General features: G+C 44.3%; 1 protein-coding gene and 1 pseudogene across 2 annotated transcripts in view; both read left to right on the top strand.

Moving 5' to 3' along the window:
• Positions 1-23,093, top strand: part of KIF5A (kinesin family member 5A) — a 40,163-nt gene extending 17,070 nt beyond the window's left edge. The window contains exons 2-29 of one of the 2 annotated variants that reach the window (XM_006897582.1): positions 1,077-1,164; positions 1,403-1,476; positions 1,735-1,839; positions 2,097-2,145; positions 4,048-4,103; positions 4,478-4,565; positions 4,827-4,951; positions 6,102-6,206; positions 6,383-6,531; positions 6,622-6,770; positions 7,046-7,221; positions 9,094-9,162; positions 9,549-9,755; positions 10,013-10,159; positions 11,230-11,418; positions 11,900-12,017; positions 12,395-12,459; positions 12,566-12,675; positions 13,066-13,167; positions 14,225-14,285; positions 14,520-14,591; positions 15,070-15,174; positions 18,753-18,969; positions 19,233-19,386; positions 19,660-19,736; positions 20,122-20,149; positions 20,588-20,701; positions 22,653-22,818. In XM_006897582.1, the coding sequence (XP_006897644.1) occupies positions 1,077-1,164; positions 1,403-1,476; positions 1,735-1,839; positions 2,097-2,145; positions 4,048-4,103; positions 4,478-4,565; positions 4,827-4,951; positions 6,102-6,206; positions 6,383-6,531; positions 6,622-6,770; positions 7,046-7,221; positions 9,094-9,162; positions 9,549-9,755; positions 10,013-10,159; positions 11,230-11,418; positions 11,900-12,017; positions 12,395-12,459; positions 12,566-12,675; positions 13,066-13,167; positions 14,225-14,285; positions 14,520-14,591; positions 15,070-15,174; positions 18,753-18,969; positions 19,233-19,386; positions 19,660-19,736; positions 20,122-20,149; positions 20,588-20,666 (2,964 nt within the window). In that variant the 3' untranslated portion in view covers positions 20,667-20,701; positions 22,653-22,818. Of the gene's footprint in view, positions 1-1,076; positions 1,165-1,402; positions 1,477-1,734; positions 1,840-2,096; positions 2,146-4,047; positions 4,104-4,477; positions 4,566-4,826; positions 4,952-6,101; positions 6,207-6,382; positions 6,532-6,621; positions 6,771-7,045; positions 7,222-9,093; positions 9,163-9,548; positions 9,756-10,012; positions 10,160-11,229; positions 11,419-11,899; positions 12,018-12,394; positions 12,460-12,565; positions 12,676-13,065; positions 13,168-14,224; positions 14,286-14,519; positions 14,592-15,069; positions 15,175-18,752; positions 18,970-19,232; positions 19,387-19,659; positions 19,737-20,121; positions 20,150-20,587; positions 20,702-22,652 lie in introns of both variants that reach the window. The other variant, XM_006897583.1, reaches the window with a different exon arrangement.
• A 499-nt stretch (positions 23,094-23,592) lies between these two features.
• LOC102871302 lies at positions 23,593-23,941 on the top strand (annotated as a pseudogene).
• Positions 23,942-24,167: the final 226 nt, after the last annotated feature.

The following is a 24,167-nucleotide window of genomic DNA, read 5'->3' as shown; positions in this document are numbered from 1 at the left end:
TTGGGAAAAACATATTGGGGGTACAAGGAAGTGAGGGTTGGGGGCAGAAGGGTGAGGATGGGCCAGGATGCAGTTGCAGAGCTGCACAGTTTGGTCGGTGGGCGGTATATACTCTCTTTCAAAGGGAGCAGTTATGTTCTATACAGCTCAATGTCTGTATATTTAATTTATACAACTGGGAAAGTACTATACATTGTCCCCAACTTTTATCTTCCATTTAATGCGTCTTGAAGATCTTTCCATGTCAGGATATATGGTCTGGTGAGGAAGATATTTTTTCACTTGAGGTATGTTTTTTCAGTTATGGAGAAAATATATACAACAAAGCATTCTCCAGTTCACTAAATTCTGTGTGTAAAGTTTTAGTGAGCTTGGTTACATTTTCTATGTGGTATATTCTTTATTGCTGTCATTTTCCAAATCATCTCACCACCAATAAAAACCTCAGTGCCTCTTAAGCAAAAGCACCACCTTCCTTTTGCTTCCAGTAACTACTGAAAATCTTTGGATTGTGTATATTTGTTTGTTTCATGCAAATGGGATCATCTACTATTTGGCCTTTGAGGTAAATTTTTAATGCTAGTGAATGTTCTCTCTGTCCACAGCTAGTGGCCCTGCTGCCCTTTCTCAGGCAGGGGGTTGCTGAGGAAGTACTAAATCACTGCTTCAAGACTATGTGCAGTCTTACTGTGTGACACTTCTCAGTGATACTGTTTACCATACAGACAGAACTCTGGCTTTTCTGTTGTTGTTGTGTGTTGTTGAGTAGGAATCAACCCATAGCTGATCCTCCAGCGGGTTTTTGGAGGCAATAATCGCATGGATTGCCCATCTTTCTCCCTTGGAGCATCTGGTGGATTCGAATTGCATGTTTTTGGGGATTGCAGCGTAGATTGCCACTCACCATGCTACCTGAGCCCTCTAGGAAACTTGCTTCTCTAGTTTCCTTTATTTATCTCTGTAGTTGTCTATTTGTATGGAAGGTTGAGTGGTGTGCATTTCACAGAAGGGGCTGCAGTATTTCCTTTGCCCACATTCTGCCTGCTAGTGTCAGCCATCTTTTTTTTCCACTCTAGGGGAAGCCTTATGTCTTTGACCGTGTATTCCCTCCAAACACAACTCAAGAGCAAGTTTATCATGCATGTGCTATGCAGATTGTCAAAGGTAATAGACATATTTTTTTCCTCTTTTTAAAAAAGTAATTTATTAAAAAAAATTTAATAAATAAATAAATAAAAAGTAATTTATTGAGTTGGATGTCACATGTTTTAAAACTTTCAGTGTTCAGTAGCATTTATCACAGTGGGTATAACCTCTTAGATGTGATTTTTAAAAAATGTATTTTTCCAGACTCTCTATTTCCTCTTTTCTACCAGTGTTCTTTCTCCTTCCTCTCTTCCAGATGTTCTTGCTGGCTACAATGGCACCATTTTTGCTTATGGACAGACTTCTTCTGGGAAAACTCATACCATGGAGGTGAGGGCTCCTGCAGTGGGTGAGGCATCTTAAAATGAAAGGCCATGAGGAAGTGGGGGGAGATTGAGAGATAAAGACTGACTGGTCCAGAGAAAAGTGGACACAGAGTGTGTACAGAAGAGCAATATTTAAGTAAGAAATTAATGGAATCTCTTCAGCCTTCTGTAGTTTACCTTTCTAAACCTGTTTTCTTCTATGACTCAGTTGTCTCCTTTTTCTTGAACCCCTAACTAACTGTAGAATGCTTTTATTCTCCAGGGAAAGCTGCATGACCCCCAGCTGATGGGCATCATTCCTCGAATTGCTCGAGACATCTTCAACCATATCTACTCCATGGATGAGAACCTTGAATTTCACATCAAGGTGATCAGGCATGACAGCTGGGCATCCTTGGATGAGCACTGGGAAGAAATTGTCTAGAGTGAACTCTCTAAGAATCCTGTGCACCCCATCTTTACACTCTCTCTCTGGTTACCTCAGCTACCTTTCTCTACCAATTTGTCTGCTTCCATTTTCCCCTCGCACAACCACTATTTAAACAGATCATATTATCTTGGAATTCCTGTATCAGATTTCAGATAGGCAGTCTTTACTTCATACTCCTCTTTCTCCCTGACTAGGTTTCTTACTTTGAGATTTACCTGGACAAGATTCGTGACCTTTTGGATGGTGAGTGGCATTTAGTCTCCACGGAAAGATTGTGAGGATGATAAGATAAAGGGACCCTACAATTGGGTGGTTTCAATAAACAGAAATTAATTTTCTCAAATTTAGATGTTTGAGTGCAGAGTCCTGGCTCTAGGGGAAGGCTTTTTCTGTCTGCTCTAGGGGAAAATTCTTGTCTCAGTTTCTCTAGCATCTTCTCAGGGAGGGGTCCTTGGCAGGCTCCATGTGGCATGTGTCTTTCCCTCATTCTTGCTAGTTTCTGAGCTTGAACGACTCCTGTTAGAACCAAAAGTAGCTCACTTAAAACACATCCTGCACTGATTAGCAAAGAAAACCTTAATCTGAAATGGGATTACATCCACCGGTGTGTTGTTGTTATGTGCCATCGAGTCACTTGCGACTCATAGCAACTCTATGTACAAGAGCTCTAAACGCTGTTCTATCCTGTGCCAACCTAGCCATCTCAAATGCACTTATTCCCACTGCTCCAGTCACAGAATCGATCCATCTCATCAAAGATCTTCCTCTCCTTCACCACTCCTCCACTCTGCCAAACATGATGTCCCTCTCCAAGGACCAGTCCCTCCTTGCAACATGCCCGAAGTATGTCAGATGAAGCTTCAGAATCCTTGACTCCAAGGAGCATTCCAGCTTCACCTTCTCCAGGACAAACCTGTTTGTTCTCCTAGCAGTCCATGGTATATTCAACACTCTTCTTCAGCACCACAGCTCAAAGGCATCAATTCTCTTTCTGTCTTCCCTATTCACTGTCCAACTCTAATGCATAGCATCAGATGGCTTCAGTGGCTTCAAATGGAAGACAAGCAGTATTAACCCAGGAGAAGGCAATCCTGGAGTGGAAGTTGTACATTACAGTTGTACTTAACAACTTTAAATTGAAGTCATATGGCTGCATCATAAGAGACTCACCGCAGCACGATATGTTCAGAATCACAGAAATCCTGATGGCTTGAGACTTAGGCCATCACATCAGGGGCCGGTCTCCACCACGGGTTAAAATTTACAACACATGTTTTTGAGTGACACAATTTAATCCATTACAGGACCTTTTTTGCAAGAGATTAAGTGCAAACAAGGACACACACAAGCGTATATAAGTTTTTACACTCCGTACTTACCAGTTAAGATACATAACCCAAAAAGAAATCAAAAGACACATTGCATGGGGAAAGTCTGCTGTCAGGGACATCTCCAGGGTACTGAAGAGCAATGAAGTCAGTCTAGAGAAAGAGAATTGATGCCTTTGAGCTGTGGTGCTGGAGAAGAGTATTGAATATACCATGGACGACTAGGAGAACACAGAGAACACAGGTTCATTCCAGAGAGGATGAAACCAGACTGCTTCTTTAGAGGCAAGTCTGACATACTTTGGGCATGTTGCAATGAGGGACCAGTTCTAGGAGAGGGACATTATGCTTGAGAAGGTGGAGGGACTGTACAAGAGAGGAAGACCCTTGATGAGATGGATTGACTCAGTGATGGGGGTAATAGGGATAAGTGTGTCAGAGACAGTAAGGTTGGCTCAGGATAGAGAAGGGTTCAGAGTTGTTGTACATAGGGTCGTTGAGTCGCAGGTGGCTTCACAGCACATAACAACAAAATAATCCAAAAGGGTCAGAAGATAAGCCGAGGCACCTAACCTTCAGGCAGGAATCAGAGCTCTGGGGCTGGAATTCTGGAGGAGAAGGAGATGGACCTTCTGCTGGTACAGGAAATTTAGAACTTAAAGGAGCATTTTCTCCTAACACCAAAGAAACTGTCATCACATCAGTGGACCACAGAGGGAGGGAGAGTGTGTGTGTGTGTGTGTGTGTGTGTGTGTGTTGCTAGTGGGGGGCAGTACAATGAGGCTGGTCTTTCTTACCTTGTATTGTCTTTATTCAGTGACCAAGACAAACCTGTCTGTACATGAAGACAAGAATCGGGTGCCATTTGTCAAGGTGAGAGTGAAGAGAGGGGACACATATGTTGTATTAAGAATATAGATCAGTATACTAATGAAGGAATTTTTTTTTCTCTCTTCAGAGGGGGAAGCGAGTTGGTAGGGAGGGGTGGGGAGGGAGAAAATTGTGGCAGTGAATGAATGGAAATCCAAAACCTCTGTAAAAAAAAAAAGAATATAGATCAGACAGGAGACTTGGTAGTGCCACAGAGGTTGGAGGACACATATTTTGAAAGGGGAGGTTTTGGAAGGGACCTGGAAATTGGCTGGGGCCTTGGAAAAGACCATGTCCTGCAAGGTCGTTTGGTCAGTGTGCATGCAGTATAGGTTCATGTCGGTGTTTCTGAGTGGCTGTCCCTTTGCTTCCTGCAGGGCTGTACCGAACGTTTTGTGTCCAGCCCAGAGGAGATTTTAGATGTGATTGATGAGGGAAAATCAAATCGTCATGTGGCTGTCACTAGTAAGTGAGGACATAAGGGACTCTTGAGTCTGGGGTCTGCCCTTTGGGGCTAAGAGACTAGAAATGAATGAGGAAAGACTGCGCCCTGTAGAGGACAGACCCTTTTGTCCAAGTGATCTTTGCTGGGAGATGTGGGAGGGCTTGGCCTGGCAGGAGTCTTTTCTTTCAGTGGGTGTTAGGGAGTAGTCAGTGGAAGCTAAGAGCTGAAGACTTTGGTTCCCAGGGGTGAGTGCAAGGACTGTTTCTCCTTTGCTCCTGCAGACATGAATGAACACAGCTCTCGAAGCCATAGCATCTTCCTCATCAACATCAAGCAGGAGAACATGGAGACTGAGCAGAAGCTTAGTGGGAAGCTGTATCTGGTGGACCTGGCAGGGAGCGAAAAGGTTTGGGGCTTTAGGGGTGGGGTGGGTGGGGAGGAAGCATTGGAGTGACCTTTTTTTGGGGATATCTTTTAAAATTCTACTTAGGGGAAAATATACATAGTATAATATATACAATCTCAACAACTTCTGCATATACAATTTGCTAACATTGCTTATGTTCTTCAAGTTGTGCATCCATTCTAGCTATGCTTTTCCAAATGTTCTGCCACCATTAAGTAACATTAACTCACTGCCCCCTAAGCAAACATTTCCCCTTTTCCCCTTACTTTCACTCCTGATGTTAAGTGCTGTCACGTCAACTACAACTCATTGGGACCCTGTGATCCTCAGGGACCCTCTGAACTTTGCCCTGTCCTGTGGTGTCCTGACCATCACTGACATACCACCATTAACAGTCACTCTATCAGTCCATCTTGTTGAGGGTCTTGCGCTCTTTCACTGACCCTCCACTTTGTCAAGAATGATGCCCTCCTAACAGCATGCCCAAAGTATGTGAGATGAAATTTCATTATCCTTGCACTCCTAGTAGCTACTACTAATCTTTGATTTCTATGTTTGCATGTCTCTTGTAAGATCATGCTATTTATCCTTTTGTGGCTGATTTCACTCAGCAGGGTGTCTCCAAGGTTCATCCGTGCTGTGGCATGTGTTAGGACTTCATTTATGACTGAGTAATACTTTACTGTGGATCATTGTATATATATATATTTTGTTGATCTATTCATTAGTTGTTTGAGTGACTAAACAACTGAAATGAAAAGAATTTTTATTGAAATATAATCATGTACTATAACATTCCCCATCTTAAAGTATACAGTTTGGTGACTTTTATTTTACTCACAGTGTTAGACAACAATGGTAATTCTGGAAAATTTTCATTTCCCCTGTATCTCTTAGCAGTCACTCCCCATTTCTTCCATCTTAACAATTGCTAATTGATTTTCTATCTCTGTGGATTTGTCTGTTCTGGACATTTTATTCATGTAAAATCATACAGTATGTGGCAAGGGGTAGCTTTTTTTGTAAGAGAATGTAGAGAAACAGAAGAGGGCCTTTCTGATCTTGGTAAGCCTCTCTCTCTTTGAACTGAGCACTCCTAAGTGGAGAGGAGGCGGTGGGAGGCCTCTTATGACACACTCATCTCTGGTAGGTCAGCAAGACTGGGGCAGAGGGAGCAGTGCTGGATGAAGCAAAGAATATCAACAAGTCGCTGTCAGCCCTAGGGAATGTGATCTCTGCATTGGCTGAAGGCACTGTGAGTGTTCCTCGGTCCCCCTTCACCCACAAATGTTATCCCATCTCCCCACCTTCTCCTAATGCCCCTGTGTAATCATCCCCTGGTTTGTGGGTTGCTTGATCTTAGCACCGCCAGCCTCCATGATTCTCCTGCCAAGTTTGTGATTCTGACTCATGGTCTTATTCCTCCTCCAGAAAAGCTACGTTCCATACCGTGACAGCAAAATGACTCGGATCCTCCAGGACTCTCTTGGAGGAAACTGCCGGACAACTATGTTCATCTGCTGCTCGCCATCCAGTTACAATGATGCAGAGACAAAGTCCACTCTGATGTTTGGGCAGCGGTCAGTGACAGGGCTCCCTCGCCCCAAAACCCTGCCACTGTCTTCCTTCAGTGTAATTCTCATCGATTTCTTCCCCTTCTCCTCACTCAGGGCAAAGACCATTAAGAATACGGCCTCAGTGAATCTGGAGCTGACTGCTGAGCAGTGGAAGAAGAAGTATGAGAAGGAGAAAGAGAAGACAAAGGCTCAGAAGGAGACAATTGCAAAGCTGGAGGCTGAGCTGAGCCGGTGGCGCAATGGTTAGAGAGCCCATTGTGATAGGAGTGAGAGGGGGAAGGCAAAGAAGTAGCTTAGGGGGCCAGAGGTCAACTTTCTCTAGAGTGATATTTAGGGTCAGGCCAGTCTCCAAGATGGGCTGTGTTTCTAGATGGGTGTGGTTTGGGTGGTTATGAAGGAAGGGATGGCAAGAGTAGAGGGCCTGGATGTCTTGGTGCTGAGAAGAAAGAAAAGGCAGACTCCTAGACGCTGCTTTCTCCCCTCTCCCACCCCTCACCTTGTTCTGCTCCTGCCCCAGGAGAGAACGTGCCTGAGACAGAGCGCCTGGCTGGGGAGGATGCGGCCCTGGGAGCAGAGCTCTGTGAGGAGACACCTGTGAATGACAACTCTTCCATCGTGGTGCGCATTGCCCCTGAGGAGAGGCAGAAGTACGAGGAGGAGATCCGCCGCCTCTATAAGCAGCTTGACGACAAGGTGAGGACCGTCATGAGGACACATGGAGACAAGCCCAGTGGGGCTAGAAATGGAAGATTAAAATGAATGTCTGTTGCTTTTTCCTTTTAAATTTTAAGTGAGCTCTGGTGGCCTTGAAGGTAAGGAGTTATGTTGTTAACACAAAGGCAGGCAGTTCAAATCCACCAGCTGCTTCTCTGGAGAAAGATGGGTAGTCTCCTCCCACATAGTTTACAGCCTCTGAAATCACACTAGAGAGTCAGCTATGAGGGGGTTTTGACTTGGTAGTAGTGAGAATTTTATATGCTATTCTTTTTTTAAAAAAAATATTTGTGTGTGTGTGTGTGTGTGTGTACTGTCAAATCAGATCTGACTAGTACAGGAGGAGATTGCCCCTCCTTTTCCAGAAGGAGCATCTGGTGGATTTGAATTGCATACCTCTGGGACTGCAGTGCAGCTTCTTGCCACTAGGTCACCAGAGCTCCCCGTATGCTATTCTTGAAGCTGTGTAAAATAAATACAAATATATAGAAGAAAATGAAAATCCCTCATTCTGCCATTCAAACACTGTTAATATCCTGCTTTTCTTCATGCATGCACCATGTGGTTGACACATACTGTATATGCAATTTTCTCTCTCAGTTGCTTTTTTTTTAGATTTTTTTTTTAAATTTAGGTTGTTTATTTTTCATTTCAATGAACATCTACAGAGATTTTGGGATTCCATTCATTCATTGTTGCACCCTTCTCCCCACACAAACCCCTCCCCCTCTCCCCCCTCTCAGTTGCTTTTTATATTGTGATTGGAGTATCCTGATTATATTTCACATAAGATACAATTTCCTACTTCATACCATTTTTTATAAAAGTATTTTTACTGCAATCCCAGAGGTATATGGTTCAAATTCACCAGATGCTCTGTTGGAGAAGGAGGGGCATTCTTCTCCTGTACTAGTCAGATCCGATTTGACAGTACATGCACACACAAAGTAATAAAATTTTTTAAAAAACGTATTTTTAAATTCTGCAAGCTCTGGTGGCTTAGTGACAAGAAGCTGCACTGTAATCCCAGAGGTGTGCAGTTCAAATCTATCAGATGCTCTGCTGGAAAAGGAGGGACAATCCTTTATCTCCTTTATCTGTCAGATTCTATTTGACGGTACACATACACACAAATAATAACAATAAAATAAAGTAAAAAAGTATTTTTAAATTCCTGCTAAGCCTTCTGGTTTTTTTGGGTTTTGTTTGCCTTTTCCCATTACAGATAACACTGAAATGACTATCTTTGGTTTTTGTGCATAAGGCTTTGCTTCTTGAAAGATTTTATTAAAATATAGTACCAGAGTGAGATTTGGGTTAAAGGATATGACTGTTTAAAAGTTCTTGCTGTATAGGGTTAAGGTTATACAAAATTCCAGAAAGAGGAGAAAGTTAAAATTTTTTTCCTTATTATTTAAAGAAGTATATTTAGCCATTATATAATGACATAGTTGTTAGGAGTTTCCTAGATCCAATTTTCTTTTTCTTGTTAAAATTTCTTTTGTTATTGTTATTATAGTTGATATTAACAGTATGCACAGCAGTACATACTCCAGTTTACCAGTTTTCACATGTTGGAAATAGAGGCAGTAGTGAGGGTAGGAGGTAGATGAAAAAGGCTAAGGTAAAGATCTCTTTTTAGCATTGTTATTGTTAGGTGCCTTTGAGTTGAGTACGACTCATTGTGTACTCAGCTGAATACAACAATGGGATACCAGCTGACATGGTTCAAATGACAGATGCAGCCCCTTTTAAGGATGTTTTTGTTGTTAAAACCTAAGCTACCTGATTTTTTTATCAGGATTTTACCTCTGCATCCCCCCTATAACTCTCAACCTCTCACTTCAACAGGATGATGAGATCAACCAGCAGAGCCAACTCATAGAGAAGCTGAAGCAGCAAATGCTGGACCAGGAAGAGGTAGTGGGAGGGGAACACATGGCATGCGAGTAAAGGGGTTATGGTCATCTATGAGAGGCATAGCAAAGACCTTGTTAGTATCAGATGGAAGGAGAGCCATTCTGCTTAGGGCTTAGCTCTCTAAACTTCCCAGAGCCTGGGAATTTAATTGGGGCTTTTCTTAAAGCACAGATTTTAGCATCTAGGTGCTTCTTCATTCTGGTCTCATTGCTTTACTTGTCCTGTTTCTATGAACTCTAAAACACATTCCCATTGACTTTTGTTTTGGTCCTTGCCTCTCCACTAGATCTATACCTGGGTGGGGGATTCAGCTCTCCTAGACCAAAGGGGTCATAAAAGCAGTCACTAGAAGTAAGCTCCCTCACATGCTTCACTCTCCCTTGAAGCTGTTGGTGTCCACTCGAGGGGACAATGAAAAAGTCCAGCGAGAACTAAGTCACCTGCAGTCGGAGAATGACGCTGCTAAGGATGAGGTCAAGGAAGTTCTGCAGGCCCTGGAGGAACTTGCCGTCAACTACGACCAGAAGTCCCAGGAAGTGGAGGAAAAGAGCCAGCAGAACCAGCTGCTTGTGGATGAACTCTCTCAGAAGGTGGTGAGTGCTCTACTTGTGGTCTGAGGAAGCCTTGACCTCACAGTCCTCCACGTCTGAGGGACAGTCTCTGCACTGCTGTGCAGGGTTTCATGAGGCCTTTGTCAACCCTGTCACTTCATTTTGCTCTCTGTTCCCCACCTTACTTCCAGACCCTTCTACAGGGCCATGTCCTCTTCATAGTAACTCCATACATGAAGAGAGAGGCCCCTCCTGAGGTTGGGGAGGGCAATGGCATTGACCTGAGATGCTTTCCCCAGGCGACCATGCTGTCCCTGGAGTCAGAGTTGCAGCGACTCCAGGAGGTCAGTGGACATCAGAGAAAACGAATCGCTGAGGTGCTGAATGGGCTGATGAAGGACCTGAGTGAGTTCAGTGTCATCGTGGGCAATGGAGAGATTAAGCTGGTGAGTAGAGAAAGAGGCTGAAGACTTGTTAAGATTATTCTTGTTCTGGTGGGAGATGTAAGTAAACAATCAGGGTCCTCAGCTATCCTGAGACAGGTGGGCCAGAGGTCCAGAAATATGCCTTCCCCCTAGACACAGGAAAAAATAGTGGTTGGAATGGACATCACTGAAAAGACATTTTAAAGGATGCTGACTCAAGAAGCAATGACGTGTGATCATGGCAGGATTTAGAAATGACGTTTGCAAAATATGTAGAAATGAGGGTGACTGAACTACGTGGTCAAGCAGATTAATTTCATTACAAAAGAAAATCTTATGCAACGATGAATGAATACTTAAAAAAAGCCAGTGAACTGAGGGGTTGTTAGGGAGGAAAATGTGTAACAATGAATGAATGAAAGTCCAACTTTTCTTTTTTTTTCCTCAGGTTTTTATTTTTTTTTTTTTTCATTTAGGTTGTTTATTTTTCATTTCAATGAACATCTACAGAAATTTTGGGATTCCATTCATTCATTGTTGCACCCTTCTCCCCGCACAAACCCCTCCTCCCCCCACCCCCTGTTTGCTCCTCTCCTTGAAAAGCAAAAGAAAAACTCCCTCATTGGTACACAATCCCCCCTGCACCTCCCCAAACCCCACCCCCTACCCCCAAATATAATCCACTCTGCAACCCTCATTGCATACTCCTACGATAAAAATAATGCCCTAAAATATAATACTTTTTAGACTATTCTCTCCCCCATAGACTTCAATGCCGTAAACATATTTCATCCAGTTTTTCAAAGTCCAACTTTTCTATAAAGTTTCATTAAAATCACAATTTTTAAAAAGTCTTATAAATGGCTTTGTAAGATAAAATTTGTTTTTTTATTAAGGGGAAGTGTTAGAATTCAATCTTTAAATGCCTAGAGAAATGACAGGTGATTGGAAACCACTGAAAGTTGTTCAGAAAATATATTCTTCCCATCTGAGTTCCTGTGTGTCTGGTGAAAGGAGCTAGGAGAAGAAAGTGAATAAAAAAAGCTTTTCTGCAGCAGGGAAGCACCTCATCCCTCCTTTGCCACCCACAGCCCGTAGAAATCAGTGGGGCCATTGAGGAGGAGTTCACTGTGGCCCGGCTCTACATCAGCAAGATCAAATCTGAAGTCAAGTCTGTGGTCAAGAGGTGCCGCCAGCTGGAGAACCTCCAGGTGGAATGTCATCGCAAGATGGAAGTGACTGGGCGGGAGCTTTCCTCCTGCCAGCTCCTCATCTCCCAGGTGAGCACCTGAGGTGAGGGTCCTGAGGTGCAGTGGGAGCGGGAACAACATGATGAAACCTTAAATGGGTCAGCGTTTTGGACTGACTGAAAGCAAAGACAAGAGAACTTAGGGTGGCAGGCTGAGAAGTGAAGATTCGGGAGTTGCTGGTCTCTGAGCCAGATGTTTCAAAGAAACGTCTCTCTGGAGCTATTGTTAAGTGCCATTAAGTTCGACTCATAAGAAAAACCCTGTCCTATCCTGCACCATCTTCGTCATCATTCCCAACACACTTGAGTCCATTGTTGTAGATAATGTATCAATCCATCTCATTGAGGATCTTCCTCTCTTTCTCTGAGCTCAAACTAGCACTCTCCTGGAAGGCACATTAGGAATGGGGTGTGAGAGAACAGCTGGAGTGTACAGAGGTCTGTGCTCCCAGAAATTGTGCTGTCCTTTGCTCCAACCTTTTATTCCCTTTTACCAACCTTTCCTCCACCAGCATGAGGCCAAGATCCGCTCACTTACAGAGTACATGCAGAGTGTGGAGCTGAAGAAGCGGCACCTGGAGGAGTCCTATGACTCCCTGAGTGATGAGCTGGCCAAGCTTCAGGCCCAGGGTGAGGCCTCCTTAACCTTCCCTTCCACCTGTTCTGGCGTCTGAGATACCAGGGGGATAGGGGAAGAAGGGGAATAGCTGACAAATGAAAAAAGATACCACCTGACTACTTAGTTATGAGGCGGCAACCTGAAATGATGGATGCAACACACAGCCATTGAGCCAACTTGCACATTACTTATTTTGCATGAACTATATAGTCCCTCATTGTTCTCTGCCCCAGTTATTTAAAATTGAGCTGTCTTAACCCAGAAAACTCTCCCTGTAGACCCATTTTGGGTGGCTGTCCCTGTCCAGGTGCAAGCTCTGATCACAATCTCAAGTTCTTTCTGGAGGAATTAGAAGTGATTATAAGCAGGCTTTTCCCCTTTCCCACAGAAACTGTGCATGAAGTGGCCCTGAAAGACAAGGAGCCAGACACACAGGATGCAGATGAAGTAAAGGTGAATGGGGGAAGTGTGAGGGCACTGAAGGCTGGCATAGCTGGGCAGGCCCTTCTGCAACTGTGTCTGGAGTCTGGCTTTGAGCTCATTGTGGGATTGTTTGCAGAAGGCCCTGGAGCTGCAGATGGAGAATCACCGCGAGGCCCATCACCGGCAGCTGGCCCGGCTCCGGGACGAGATCAATGAGAAGCAGAAGACCATTGATGAGCTCAAAGAGTGAGGGTTCCCCGAGCCAGCTCGAGGCTCTACCCAGTGCTCTCACTTTACTGTGCCCTCTCAGATGCTCCCTCTGGGGCCCAGGATCAGGTTATGTAGTTTCCCTGTGTCATTCATTTAACAATGGCACAGCTTTGCAAGCCAACTTCAGGAGATACAAGGAGTCAGGACCAGTTTCAAGTCTCGAGGTTCCCATAATTAGGTATCTTGGGATTCCTTCCTCCCTTGTAGAAACAGTGACCTGATTTTGCCTCTGATATCCAAAGGGAGATGCAGTAATTCTAACCAGATTGACCTGTGCAAGCTGAGGAGTACATTTGAGTAGCTGGTCTTCCCTTTTCCCCCTAATAACACCACCCCCTCATCCCACTTCCTCCTTACTCACTGTAGCCTGAATCAGAAGCTCCAGTTAGAGTTAGAGAAGCTCCAGGCTGACTACGAGAAGCTGAAGAATGAAGAACACGAGAAGAGTGCCAAACTACAGGAGCTGACGTGAGTGACAGACTTGCCTGCAAACATGTGGCCAAATAGGTTCACAGTCACAGCTGCCAACTCAGACATACTTGCAGAGCCAGGATGCATACAAATACCTGAATTTGATGATTCAACTGAAGCAGTTGGCTCAAAAGAGAATTTGGTAGGGTGGAAAAGTGGAGAGGGAAAGAAACAATCAGAAATGTTAAATATTATCTAATAAACTAAACTTATTGCCGTCAAATTACAATTAATTCCTAACTGACCCTCCACTGGGTATTGAGAGGCTGTAAATCACATGGAAGGGGATTGCTTGTTTTCTCCCAAAGAGCAGCTGGTGTATTCGAACTGCTTATACCTTTGGGTTGGCAGCACAACTCCCTACCTACTAGGTCACCAGAGCACTCTATTTGCTCTCTCTATATCACAGACTGCTCACTCTCTGGATATTGTAAATGGCTTGTAAATGGTATTATAAATTACTTGACCATGAGGTCGCTATTAGTCAGAATCAGCTCCCCAGCTGGTTTGGTTTTTTGATCTACAGTAAGTCTCTAGGTTGTGAATGTTCAGCTGGTCCTTTTATGTTACGTAAATTTACCCTCAGTGAAACAAATTCCTCATCACAATCACTTCACTTGCTGTGTGTGCAACTTCTAAAACACTGAAAAGGCTTTAAGCTTTTTCTTGCACTAAAATAAAGTTAGACATGAACCTGTATGGATCTGTTCTGATTTACCTACACTTTATTCAACATAAAGAAACATTAGGAACAGATCTTGTTTATGGCTGGGAGATTGCCTTTATTTATGCTGTGCATATATGTATTTGCATAGAAAAAAATAGTTTGCAAGCTATTTTTGTTAATATTAGTGTCCTCTGTAGGTGATTTAATCAGTGGGCTTTTTTATAGAAAAAAGTTACTTTTTGGTCTTCATTTTTGTACAATGAACATGAGTGACTTGTATGACAAGTAATAAAACAGAAATAAAAGAACAGAAGGAGGGAGCGATTGAGGGAGGAAAGGATGCTGAGGGTTTGCTTTTCCTCCCTCTCTTTATCTCTGCTGCTGCAGATTTCTGTACGAGCGACACGAGCAGTCCAAGCAGGACCTCAAGGGCCTGGAGGAGACAGTTGTGAGTAGTATCCTTCGCCGTCAAGTTAGAGAGTCGGGCGAGTTTATTTTCTGCCCCAGTTTCTTCCTAACTCTATTCCTTTTGCCATTCTGCAAACAGTCTGTGGTATTCTCAGGATACATTTCTTCCTAAAAGATGAGTCACCTGACTACATTATCTAAAAGTTACAGACGTCTTGGGGGGAGAGGGCTGCCTAGTATCTGGTTGCCCCCAATTTTTCTTCACTCTTTCCAGGCCCGTGAACTCCAGACCCTCCACAACCTTCGCAAACTGTTCGTTCAAGACGTCACGACTCGAGTCAAGAAAGTAGGTGGCAGACAAATACTGCATGAGACCATTATTGTAAAAGTAGATGGATAACTAGTAAACATGTATGGGAACTGAGGAGCGAAGCGGTAGGAGAGGAAGGGTGAGGCTAAGTAGGGGTGAAACCAAAGGGTTGCACAGTTTGGTGGGTGGAGGGAAGAGGATAAGGAAATGAATGGGGAGGATCAGGGTAAAAAGACAGGGTAATGATGGGCAAGGTCCAATTGGTGATTAATTTTAGAAAACAATGCATGAGAATGATTGTATGAAATACAGTATGGATGAATATTGTGAAACACAATGCATATGAACTTTGTAAACAAACTGATATAAAATTAAAAGAAAAAAAGAAAAGTGGTGCCCTTCGGGCCTCTCCACCCACTTTTGGCCTTCTGTTGGGCTGACTCAGCCGCTCCCGGGAGGACCTCACGGGGCTCGATCCCAGGACAGTCACCTTTCCCCATCTGTCTTACTCCAGAGTGCAGAAATGGAGCCCGAGGACAGTGGGGGGATTCACTCCCAAAAGCAGAAGATTTCCTTTCTTGAGAACAACCTGGAACAGCTTACAAAGGTTCACAAACAGGTAAAAGGTGGGAGAAAGCCATGAAGTATCAAATCCTTGGAAGTCCCTGGGATTGAAGAAAAGTTAATTGCATGTTTTCCTTATTTTTCCCTTTTACTTTCCCTACTAATCCCTTATTTATGCCGTTTTTAGTTACAGTTTTACCTTTTTTTTTCATTCCATGCCTATTATCCCTTCTCAAAGCTCCTAGCTCACTTCTGCTAAATGTGAAATTTCTCATCCCAATCTTGGAAAGAGGAGACACTGAGGGTGTGGTCAGTTATGTGTTCACCTGTTAACCCACAAGTTGGTGGTTCGAACCCACCTAAAGGCACCTTGGAAGAAAAGCCTGGTGTTCTATTCCTGAAAGATCTCATTCTTGAAAACCCTATTGACTGTAGTTCTACTCTGCACATGTGAAATTGCCAAGGATTTTCACTGACTGGGAGGCAGTGATGATTTTTTTTTGTTTGTTTGACCTTGGAGGAGAGAGGTTGAAACTAACAGGTTTAAGAAGGAGGGGGCTGCAGCTTTACAAGAAGGACACTAGCCTGAGATGGAAAACAGCAGGCAAAAAGGACTAGGGACTTGGTTCAGTTGAACTTTTCTCTTGCAGAGAGCACTCCACCTGCCTATACCTGCAGGAAATGAAATTGAGTTCTCTCCTCCAGATGGCCCTCCCAGCCCCTGGTGGAGGACAAACTCTGTGTATTAAGTTGTTACCTCTCTGTTCCCCTCCTTCTGCTGCGGTTCCTTAGGTGCCTGGCTGGGTTTCAAAGGTATGGGTGGGAAGGTGGGAGGGACAGTCTAAAAGAGTCAGGACAGGAAATGTTTGGTGTGTACACAACAGGAGCATCCTCCCCAGCCCTGAATGTCTGAGCCTTGAAAGACAGCCCAACAGTCTGTCAATGGACTTTTAAAAAAACACAAAAAAAACCCTGATTCATAAAATTAAACTCCCCTAACCTCTCTACATCATTCACTTCTTTTCAAATCCATCTTAACATTGCATTGAAATGCACATTCTCCTTAACCTAAAGTTTAAACTCCTTTTCTTCCAGTGTGATGCCCATCATATATGTAGCAAATACTCAGTACCTTACTTTTGGAACAATGAGAAAAATCTCAGTCCAGTGGCTCAGTGAGAATATGCAAAGTTTATTTACAGTTAAACCTGCTAATATCAAAACCAATATAAGGCAGAAATTGTCACAGAAGGAAAATGCAAATATTTTCCACTAAAATGAGCAATTGAAAATGGTAAGATTGCACCCTGTCAAAGGCAGAAAACTTGTGAGACTCAAAAACGCAACTTTTTGAGTTTGTCACTTTCCAGTTCAGTTCTGACAGGCTTTGCTGTACTTCATTTGGGCCTGCAGAGGGCTCTGCTGTACCAGCTTTCCCCATTGCTTAGTATAAACACCATATAAGAGCATTTTAGAAAAGTAGGAGGATGTGAGGAGACACTTGCAGTCAGTTCTGCCACTCTATTTTCATTTTTCTGTGTTCGCTTTCCATCTCTCTTTGAGTCCATATTACTTTTAAAGGAATTTTTCATCTGGGAATCCACAGGCGGTTTTCTTTTTTCTGGTCAAAGTTTTTGCCTCTGCTAAGGAACCAAAAACTACTCATGTACCGAATAAATAAGGTGCCTTTATAGTGCAGTTTGTACTACTAACCTGAACTGTTTGGTGGCCTGGTGGGGAAGAAGTTGCACTGCCAGCTCAAAGGCAGGTAGTTTGACTCTCCCAGTGCTCTGGAGGGTTAGCTGTGGGTGGGTTCTGACTCAGTGGTACACAACAGCAGTGTTCCGAAGGAACAGCTAGGAAACAGAGGGAAAGATAGGCAATCTTCTCCTCTTTGATTTTCAACCTTTGAAAACCCACTAGAGGGTCAGCTATGAGTCAATTCTGACTCAATGGCACATAACAACAACAACTAACCTGAAGTTTGGTGGTTTAAGCCCACCTAGCGACTCCATGGAAGAAAGACCTGGTGGTCTACTTCTGTCAAGATTACATCCCAAGTGACCTTACAGAGCAGCTGTACTCTAACATAGAGTCATATGAGTGGAAAACAGCTCAGAGGCAATGGACTTTAAAAAAAAGAATAATAAATAGAGGACCCACAACGTCTTGCCCCAGCAGACTCCAGACTAGAAAGAGAATGTTTCAAAACCAAACCTATGGCCTTTAAGATTCAGTGACCCTGTAGGGCAGCGTAGAACGGCCCCTTAGGTTTCCAAGGCTGTAAATAAATATTTAGGGAGGCTGACTGCAACATCTTTCTCCCAAGGAGCAGATGGCGAGTTTCAACTTGACTTGTGGTTAGCAACGAAGTACTTTACAGGGCTCCTTCCAGAAGGGAAAAGGAGATAGCTACAGAAACTCGTTTGTGAACAGACTCAATAGCCAGGCCTGTCAGCCCCTATTATAAATGAAACTCATCTGCTGTGCTGGTGGCATTGTCACCATGCTGTTGGCACGCTTCGTTGCTAACCAAAAGTGCGCAGGTCTCCAGCAGACTGAATTCACTGGCAGCTCCAAGGAAGGAAGATAGGAAGTGTTTCTCCATCATTAAGATTTACAGCCTCAAAAAAAAAAAAAATTTAAAAAAAAAAAAAAGATTTACAGCCTCAGAAACCAGTGATTGGATTGCTGTGATCAGAACTGACTCAACAGTAGTGAGTGACTGTTGCCCCAAGGCAATGTTTATAATATGTAAATTGTCCTATATCAAAGCTGCACAGAAACATTTCCAGTTTCTGCTCCCTTTCCTTCAGTGTTTCTTGCTACACCACTTTGCCTGATACCATCCTAGGCCCTGCTCCTTTTGCAATCTCCAGTGGCCCAGTTTTTGTATGGAACTGTGTAAAAAAGATCAGAAGGTCATTTGTGGCTGCAGGATGCTTGCTGCCATGCCATAGCTTTTTTTAAACAGGAGAAGGACAAACCAAGAAATCCTTGAATGTGAGGCAATGAGCACAAGGATGTGAGACCACAAACATTTTCTTTCCTTCCTATGGGGTGCTGTGTTTATGTTGGTTTGGGGCTCCTGTTTTCCAGCTTCTGCTCCTGCTCTGCACTGCACCTAACTCCTAACTCTCAATGGCATAACCACCCTCAAAGCTGCTTCTGTGTCCTTGCTCCCCCATCCTTTGCATGCCCACAGAGCCATCTCTGGGAAATGAGGTGTGGGGGGATGTCCTTACTCAGAGTTGCCCTGGGGCTGTTGATATGACACAAGCTGTGAGATATGGTGGGGAGGGGCCATCTCAGACCAAAAGGACCCTAGGACATGGCCCTGTCTCACAGCTTTGGGGCTACAATGGAGATGGTACACTTGGCTGCCCAGAAGATGATATAACATTTTAATGACTGACTATCCTTTTTTCTCAGAGAGAAGGAGCCAGAATAAAACAGCACACTAGGTAATAGGAATGGGTCCTTTCGGTGAGAGTACATGTTTGCATCTTCTCTGACTCTTGATGTTTTTTTATTTTCTCTCCCCACCTCCCACCCCCACATGCCACTGGGTGGCTCTATCTTGGGCCGCTGCTCGCCTTTCTCTTGGCCTCTTCCCTTCGGCTCACCCCACAGCTGGTACGTGACAATGCAGATCTGCGTTGTGAGCTTCCTAAATTGGAAAAACGACTTAGGGCTACGGCTGAGAGAGTTAAGGCCTTGGAGGGTGCACTGAAAGAGGCCAAGGAGGGGGCCATGAAGGACAAGCGTCGGTACCAGCAGGAGGTGGACCGCATTAAGGAGGCCGTTCGCTACAAGAGTTCGGGCAAGCGGGGCCATTCTGCCCAGATCGGTGAGTGGAGGCTGGACGTCAGGAGGCAAGGTGGGATTATCACTTAGAGCAATTTTTCTAGCAAATTCCTAACTGCCAAGCAACTAGAATATTGCTTTATACCCACACTTAGCCTCATTCCTTCGATATAAATAAACAAATAAATAAAAATTGCCTATCTTATAAAGCAGCTCACTTCAACCTAGCTGGATGTCTTCAGTGAGAAGGGTGTCCACAAGGTAACAGATAGCCTCTTGACAGTCCTTTTTCTTTCTTGATCTCAGCCAAACCAGTCCGACCAGGCCACTACCCAGCGTCTTCACCCACCAACCCCTACGGCACCCGGAGCCCTGAGTGTATCAGTTACACAAACAGCCTCTTCCAGAACTATCAGAATTTGTACCTGCAGGCCGCACCTAGCTCCACCTCAGATATGTAGTGAGTGACCCTGGGCTTTCTGAACCTTGTGAGGCATAAGGTTGAGTCAGTTACTGGGTGAGAGTTAATTCTTTTTCTAAGTAATTTCCTTTCTCAACTTCATACATGCAACTCTGATTAGCAAGTGGGCACCTCATGCTGGGGCTGTTTATTGTCCTCAGTCTCCTGGGGGTTGGGGATAACTCTGTTCTTGAGGATGAGGAAGGGAAGGTCTGGTGGTGCTTAGGATAGTAGAAGTGGGTGCCAGAGGCTGCATCTCTCTGTTCTGTCCAGCTTTGCAAACTCCTGCAGTGGGGCCACATCTTCTGGCGGCCCTTTGGCTTCCTACCAGAAGGCCAACATGGACAATGGTGAGTGAAAGAGATGTGCTACTCCTGTCTTTTGGATCCCAAGGGCAAGTGGAGAGGTATTGGGAAACAAGGCAGTCCTGTAGCTCTGTAGCTATAGATCTGACTGCCTACTCCTTTAGGGTCTCATGCTCTCTTAAAGTAGATACTTCTTCCATTACCTTCTATCCTCTTCTCTCTTTAAGCAAAGACTAGGTAGGAGTTTTCCTTAAACAAAATAATGATGCATCTTGGAGGAGTGGGGGATAAAATGCAAGAGTGCTCCAAAGAGTCTTATCCCTGTTTTGGTCGGGATTAGGCCAAGAGAGACTTTGAGGTGATTTTTGCTAATGCCTACTCTCCTGTTTTCTTCTTCTGATCCTGTATTTTCTTCAATGGAACGCTTCAGGAAATGCCACAGACATCAATGACAATAGGTACACCAGTCTTCACTGCCTTTGGGTTCTCTGGCTTCCCTGGGTACTTTTAGGGGCATGGAGGAAGAAGAGAACTGTTTGTCTTGTCACTGTGTTCATTCTGGAAGAACCCCTTCCTTCCCCTGCCTCAGTGTGGACCACCATCCCCTCACCCCATTCCTTCTGTCACTTATCCCTCCTCCAGTTTTGGAGTTTGAGGGAGAAATGCCAGGGACATTTGATGATGTGTTTCTGTCCAACTTTGGGGGGAACTTTGCAGCCTTGGGCAAGTCAAGTCACATCTCTGTGGCCTTGATCTCCCCTTTGTTTCTGTCAAACATGAGTCATCCCTGCCTTTTTTTTTCCTCCTCTCTTAAAGCTAAGTGGCCCTGACAGGAATGCTTCCATTTATAGAATTGCCAGTGCCGTGATTGTGAGACGTCTTGTCTATCCTTCTAGGAGCGACCTGCCATGCGGCTATGAGGCTGAGGACCAGACCAAGGTTTTCCCTCTCCACCAAGAGACAGCAGCCAGCTAATCTCCCACACCGACTGCTGCGTACCGCACTTTCAGGTAGCTTCAGGCCACTTCTGATCATTCTCTTTTCTCATACTTCAGCCTCCTTGGTCTCCACTGCCCCTATTTTATTTTTTCTACTACCTTAAAACTTCTGATACCCAGTTACCTCTTACTCCTGCTCTTCCCTATTTAGGGGCTACACCTGTACTGCTCCAGGCCTTCATGGCACTGGCTTCCTCTCCTTAGGCATTTGGCTAGTGTAGTAACCACCACAGTATTACCTTTTTGCCGCTAGGGGTTACTGTCACATCAGAAAAAGTCAGCAAGGGCCTTACACAGCTAGTCACAGAATGTAGCTATATTAGGAGCCTTTGGGAGTTTAAGGAGCCCTGGCGGTGGAGTGTGCTAGTGCTGAGTTGCTAACCAAAATGATCTGTGGTTTAAGTCCACCAGCTACTTCGTGGGAGAATGGTGAAGCAGCCTCCTCGTAGACCTCAGAAACCAGATGGAGGGTCACTATGATGAGGCAGTCTTCTCTCATAAAGAATTTTTAACTTCAGAAACTGGTGGAGGGGTTGGAATCAACTCAAGGGTAGTGGATAGATCATATTAGTCCTGCCACTGTTTCCATCTTAATGTTGGATCAGTAAGTCTTGTTTTAAACTAAGAAATCTTTAGTTAAAGAGCTGTTTGATGTCCTGTTAGACCTGTTTCCTGCCTTTGTGTATCTCTATACATGCTTTATATAAGGGTACTCTGGTGGCCTAATGGTAAGAAGCTGCACTGCAATCCCAAAAGAACGTTGTTCAATTTCACCAGCTGCTCTGAGGAAGAAAGATGGGCAATCTCCTTACATGTGATTTACTGCCTCTGAAAACCTGCTGGAGGATCAGCTATAAGTTGGTTCCAACTCAGTGGCACACAACAACAATATAAGTTCCTAAAACAAGAACAGGAAATGAGATGTTAGGGCAGGTCTGGGGCTGGAAAGAGGGTTGTCTGTATGTTGGTATTAAAGGAACAGGATGATAGTTTATACAAATGCCACTTTGTTCCTTTGGATGCCAAAAGAGGAAGCTCTGGTGACCTGGTAGTAAAGAGTTTCACTGTTACCTTAAAGGCAGGCAGTTGGGATCCACCAGCAGCTGTGCAGGAGGAAAATGGACAGTCTCCTCCCATGCCATTTACAGCCTCTGGAGAAACCATGAAAGGTCAGCGGCTATGAGTCAGTGCTGACTCGATCGCACATGTTGTTGTGTGCTATTGAGTTGAAACCAACTCATTGCTGACCCTCTGGTTGGGTTTCAGAGGCAGTTAATGACATGGGAGGAGATTGTCTATCCTTCTCCCACAGAATCCTGGTGGATTAAAACCACATTTCTTTGGGATTGCAGTGCAGCTTTTTACTACTTGGTCACGTAAAAACAATAAATTTTAGGAAGATTCCCATGAAGCCTAACCCTTTGATCCTGAAGATTCAATGTCAGCGCTCCCCTCCCATCTTGTTCAGCAGAGGTGAGGAACAGCTGTCTCCACGACCTCCCAGACCCTCTCTCTCCAGGCCCTCTTCCCTGGTTCTTCTGGGTCACTGTGCTTCTTATCAAATGTATTTTAGGAACTGTAACTTGGGCACTGGAATCCTGCCCTTTTGCCTGCTTTGGATTCTTGGGAATTAGAAAGTAGCATGATCAGTCTCTTATTTGGGCTGCATCCAGGCCATGCCCCCTCCAGGATCTTCCCAGAACTCAGTGGCACCTAACAATCACCACCACATATTACTAGCCAGACACCCAGTAGAAGAAAGGCATGAGAAGCAAAGAAGTAAGAACAGGAAATGAGATGTTAGGGCAGGTCTGGGGCTGGAAAGAGGGTTGTCTGTATGTTAGTATTAAAGGAATAGGATGATAAAGTTTATACAAATGCCACTTTGTTCCTTTGGATGCCAACAGCTCAGTTACCAGGCTGGAAGGTGGTTCCTCACACCCTCTTTTTCTTTCTTCTCCAGTTTCTAAGAGGGACTGAGGCCTCTTCTCTCAGCATGCTGCAATCCTGTGGTCTCTGATACTAACTCCTCCCCAGCCCTTATTGTTCAACTGTACTATGTTTGATGTCTTCTCTTACTTACTCTGATCTCTTTGTACTCTGTATCTATATATCAAAAGCTGCTGCTATGTCTCCCCTCTCTGTCCTATTCCCTAAGTATCTAATGATGTATTTAGCAATTTCCAAGCATAGTCTACCCTCCTCCTTTGAGGTAGTAGGGAGGAGGGTGAATGTTTCTTCTTTTTCTCACATATATTTGTCTCTCACAGTGAGTGGTATTAGTCACTGAGTAGAGGTCACAGAGATGATTACAAGAAAGACGGGAGCTAGAGGGCTACGATCCTTCTCACTCATGTGCGTGCGCACACACATACACACACATACACACATGCACACACAAAAAAGCCTTAAGCTGAAGAATGTCTTAGCATCATAAGACAACACAGAAGTAGACTCTTCCTCCCTCCCTCTCATAGAGAGCACAGGGAGGGGCCAAATGGAAGGGCTCCTAAATTATTGGTAGATTTTCTTCATAAACTCTCTCACCCCAACCAAGGGGTTCCATGTGTTCACCTCTGGAATGAATTGGCCCTGTGCCTGCCTCTTCTTTTCTCCCTGGGACCAAGAGCGTGGACAGCTTCCTTTTCTCTTCTAATCTCCTTTGATATTTTGTACCCCACAGTTCATGACCCAAATCCAGAACTGATTAAAAATATTTTGGAAAGGTGAGGAGATAGATCCCTCCCTACAATCTGTCAAAGGAATGCTCAACTGTCCGTGGTGATAGTTATAGGCAAATGCAATCAAAGTGTTCGATTCCTTGGGTTTAGGTGTGAATAAGCTGGGAATTCCTAAATATTAGGTGTTTTTGTTTTTTGGCCACAAGCCCTCAAGTTGAAGTGATGAGCTGGATTATTTTCTGTCCCATATTGGGCTATATATCCCTCCCATGACCATCTCTTTCTCTGGGGGATTCCAGTTCATCAGCAATACATTTATCTCCAGATGCCTTCCTTTTGATCAGGAACCTGATCCCCCCCCCCCCATATACATTTTAAAAATTTTCACAAAGAGTTCTTTCTGTAGTGCTCCCATCTGGTATTAAGTGCACTTTAAAGAAAGGGGCAGGGCAGATCTTCCAGAGGTGAAGAAGCTCCAGGGTTTGACTCCTGAGGGCTCCTCCATGACCACACTCTTCGCCCATAATGGCCCCTGCACAGCTGAGAGGACTGCTGTTTTGGTTTCAGATAGTTCTCTCTTTCCACGTGGTGCTCAGGTAGTTTCCAGGTAAATGCAGGGATGGAAGATGGAAGTCACTAGCCAGCCCAAGGCAAGAAAGTAAGTCTGATGTCTAGATAACTGGTCCTATCAAGAATAGAAGACAAGATCTTCCATCAACAAGGTACCCATCACCTAGAACCTTCTAAGTTGGGAAGGCAAGCTTAGTGTGAGTGCTGGCTAGTGAATTAAGGCTTTA

This window comes from Elephantulus edwardii, unplaced genomic scaffold, assembly GCF_000299155.1.
Source record: "Elephantulus edwardii isolate Elephantulus edwardi_28Jun2011 unplaced genomic scaffold, EleEdw1.0 scaffold00212, whole genome shotgun sequence".
In the NCBI taxonomy this organism is placed as follows: domain Eukaryota; kingdom Metazoa; phylum Chordata; class Mammalia; order Macroscelidea; family Macroscelididae; genus Elephantulus; species Elephantulus edwardii.
This window is presented reverse-complemented; position numbering and strand designations above follow the sequence as displayed.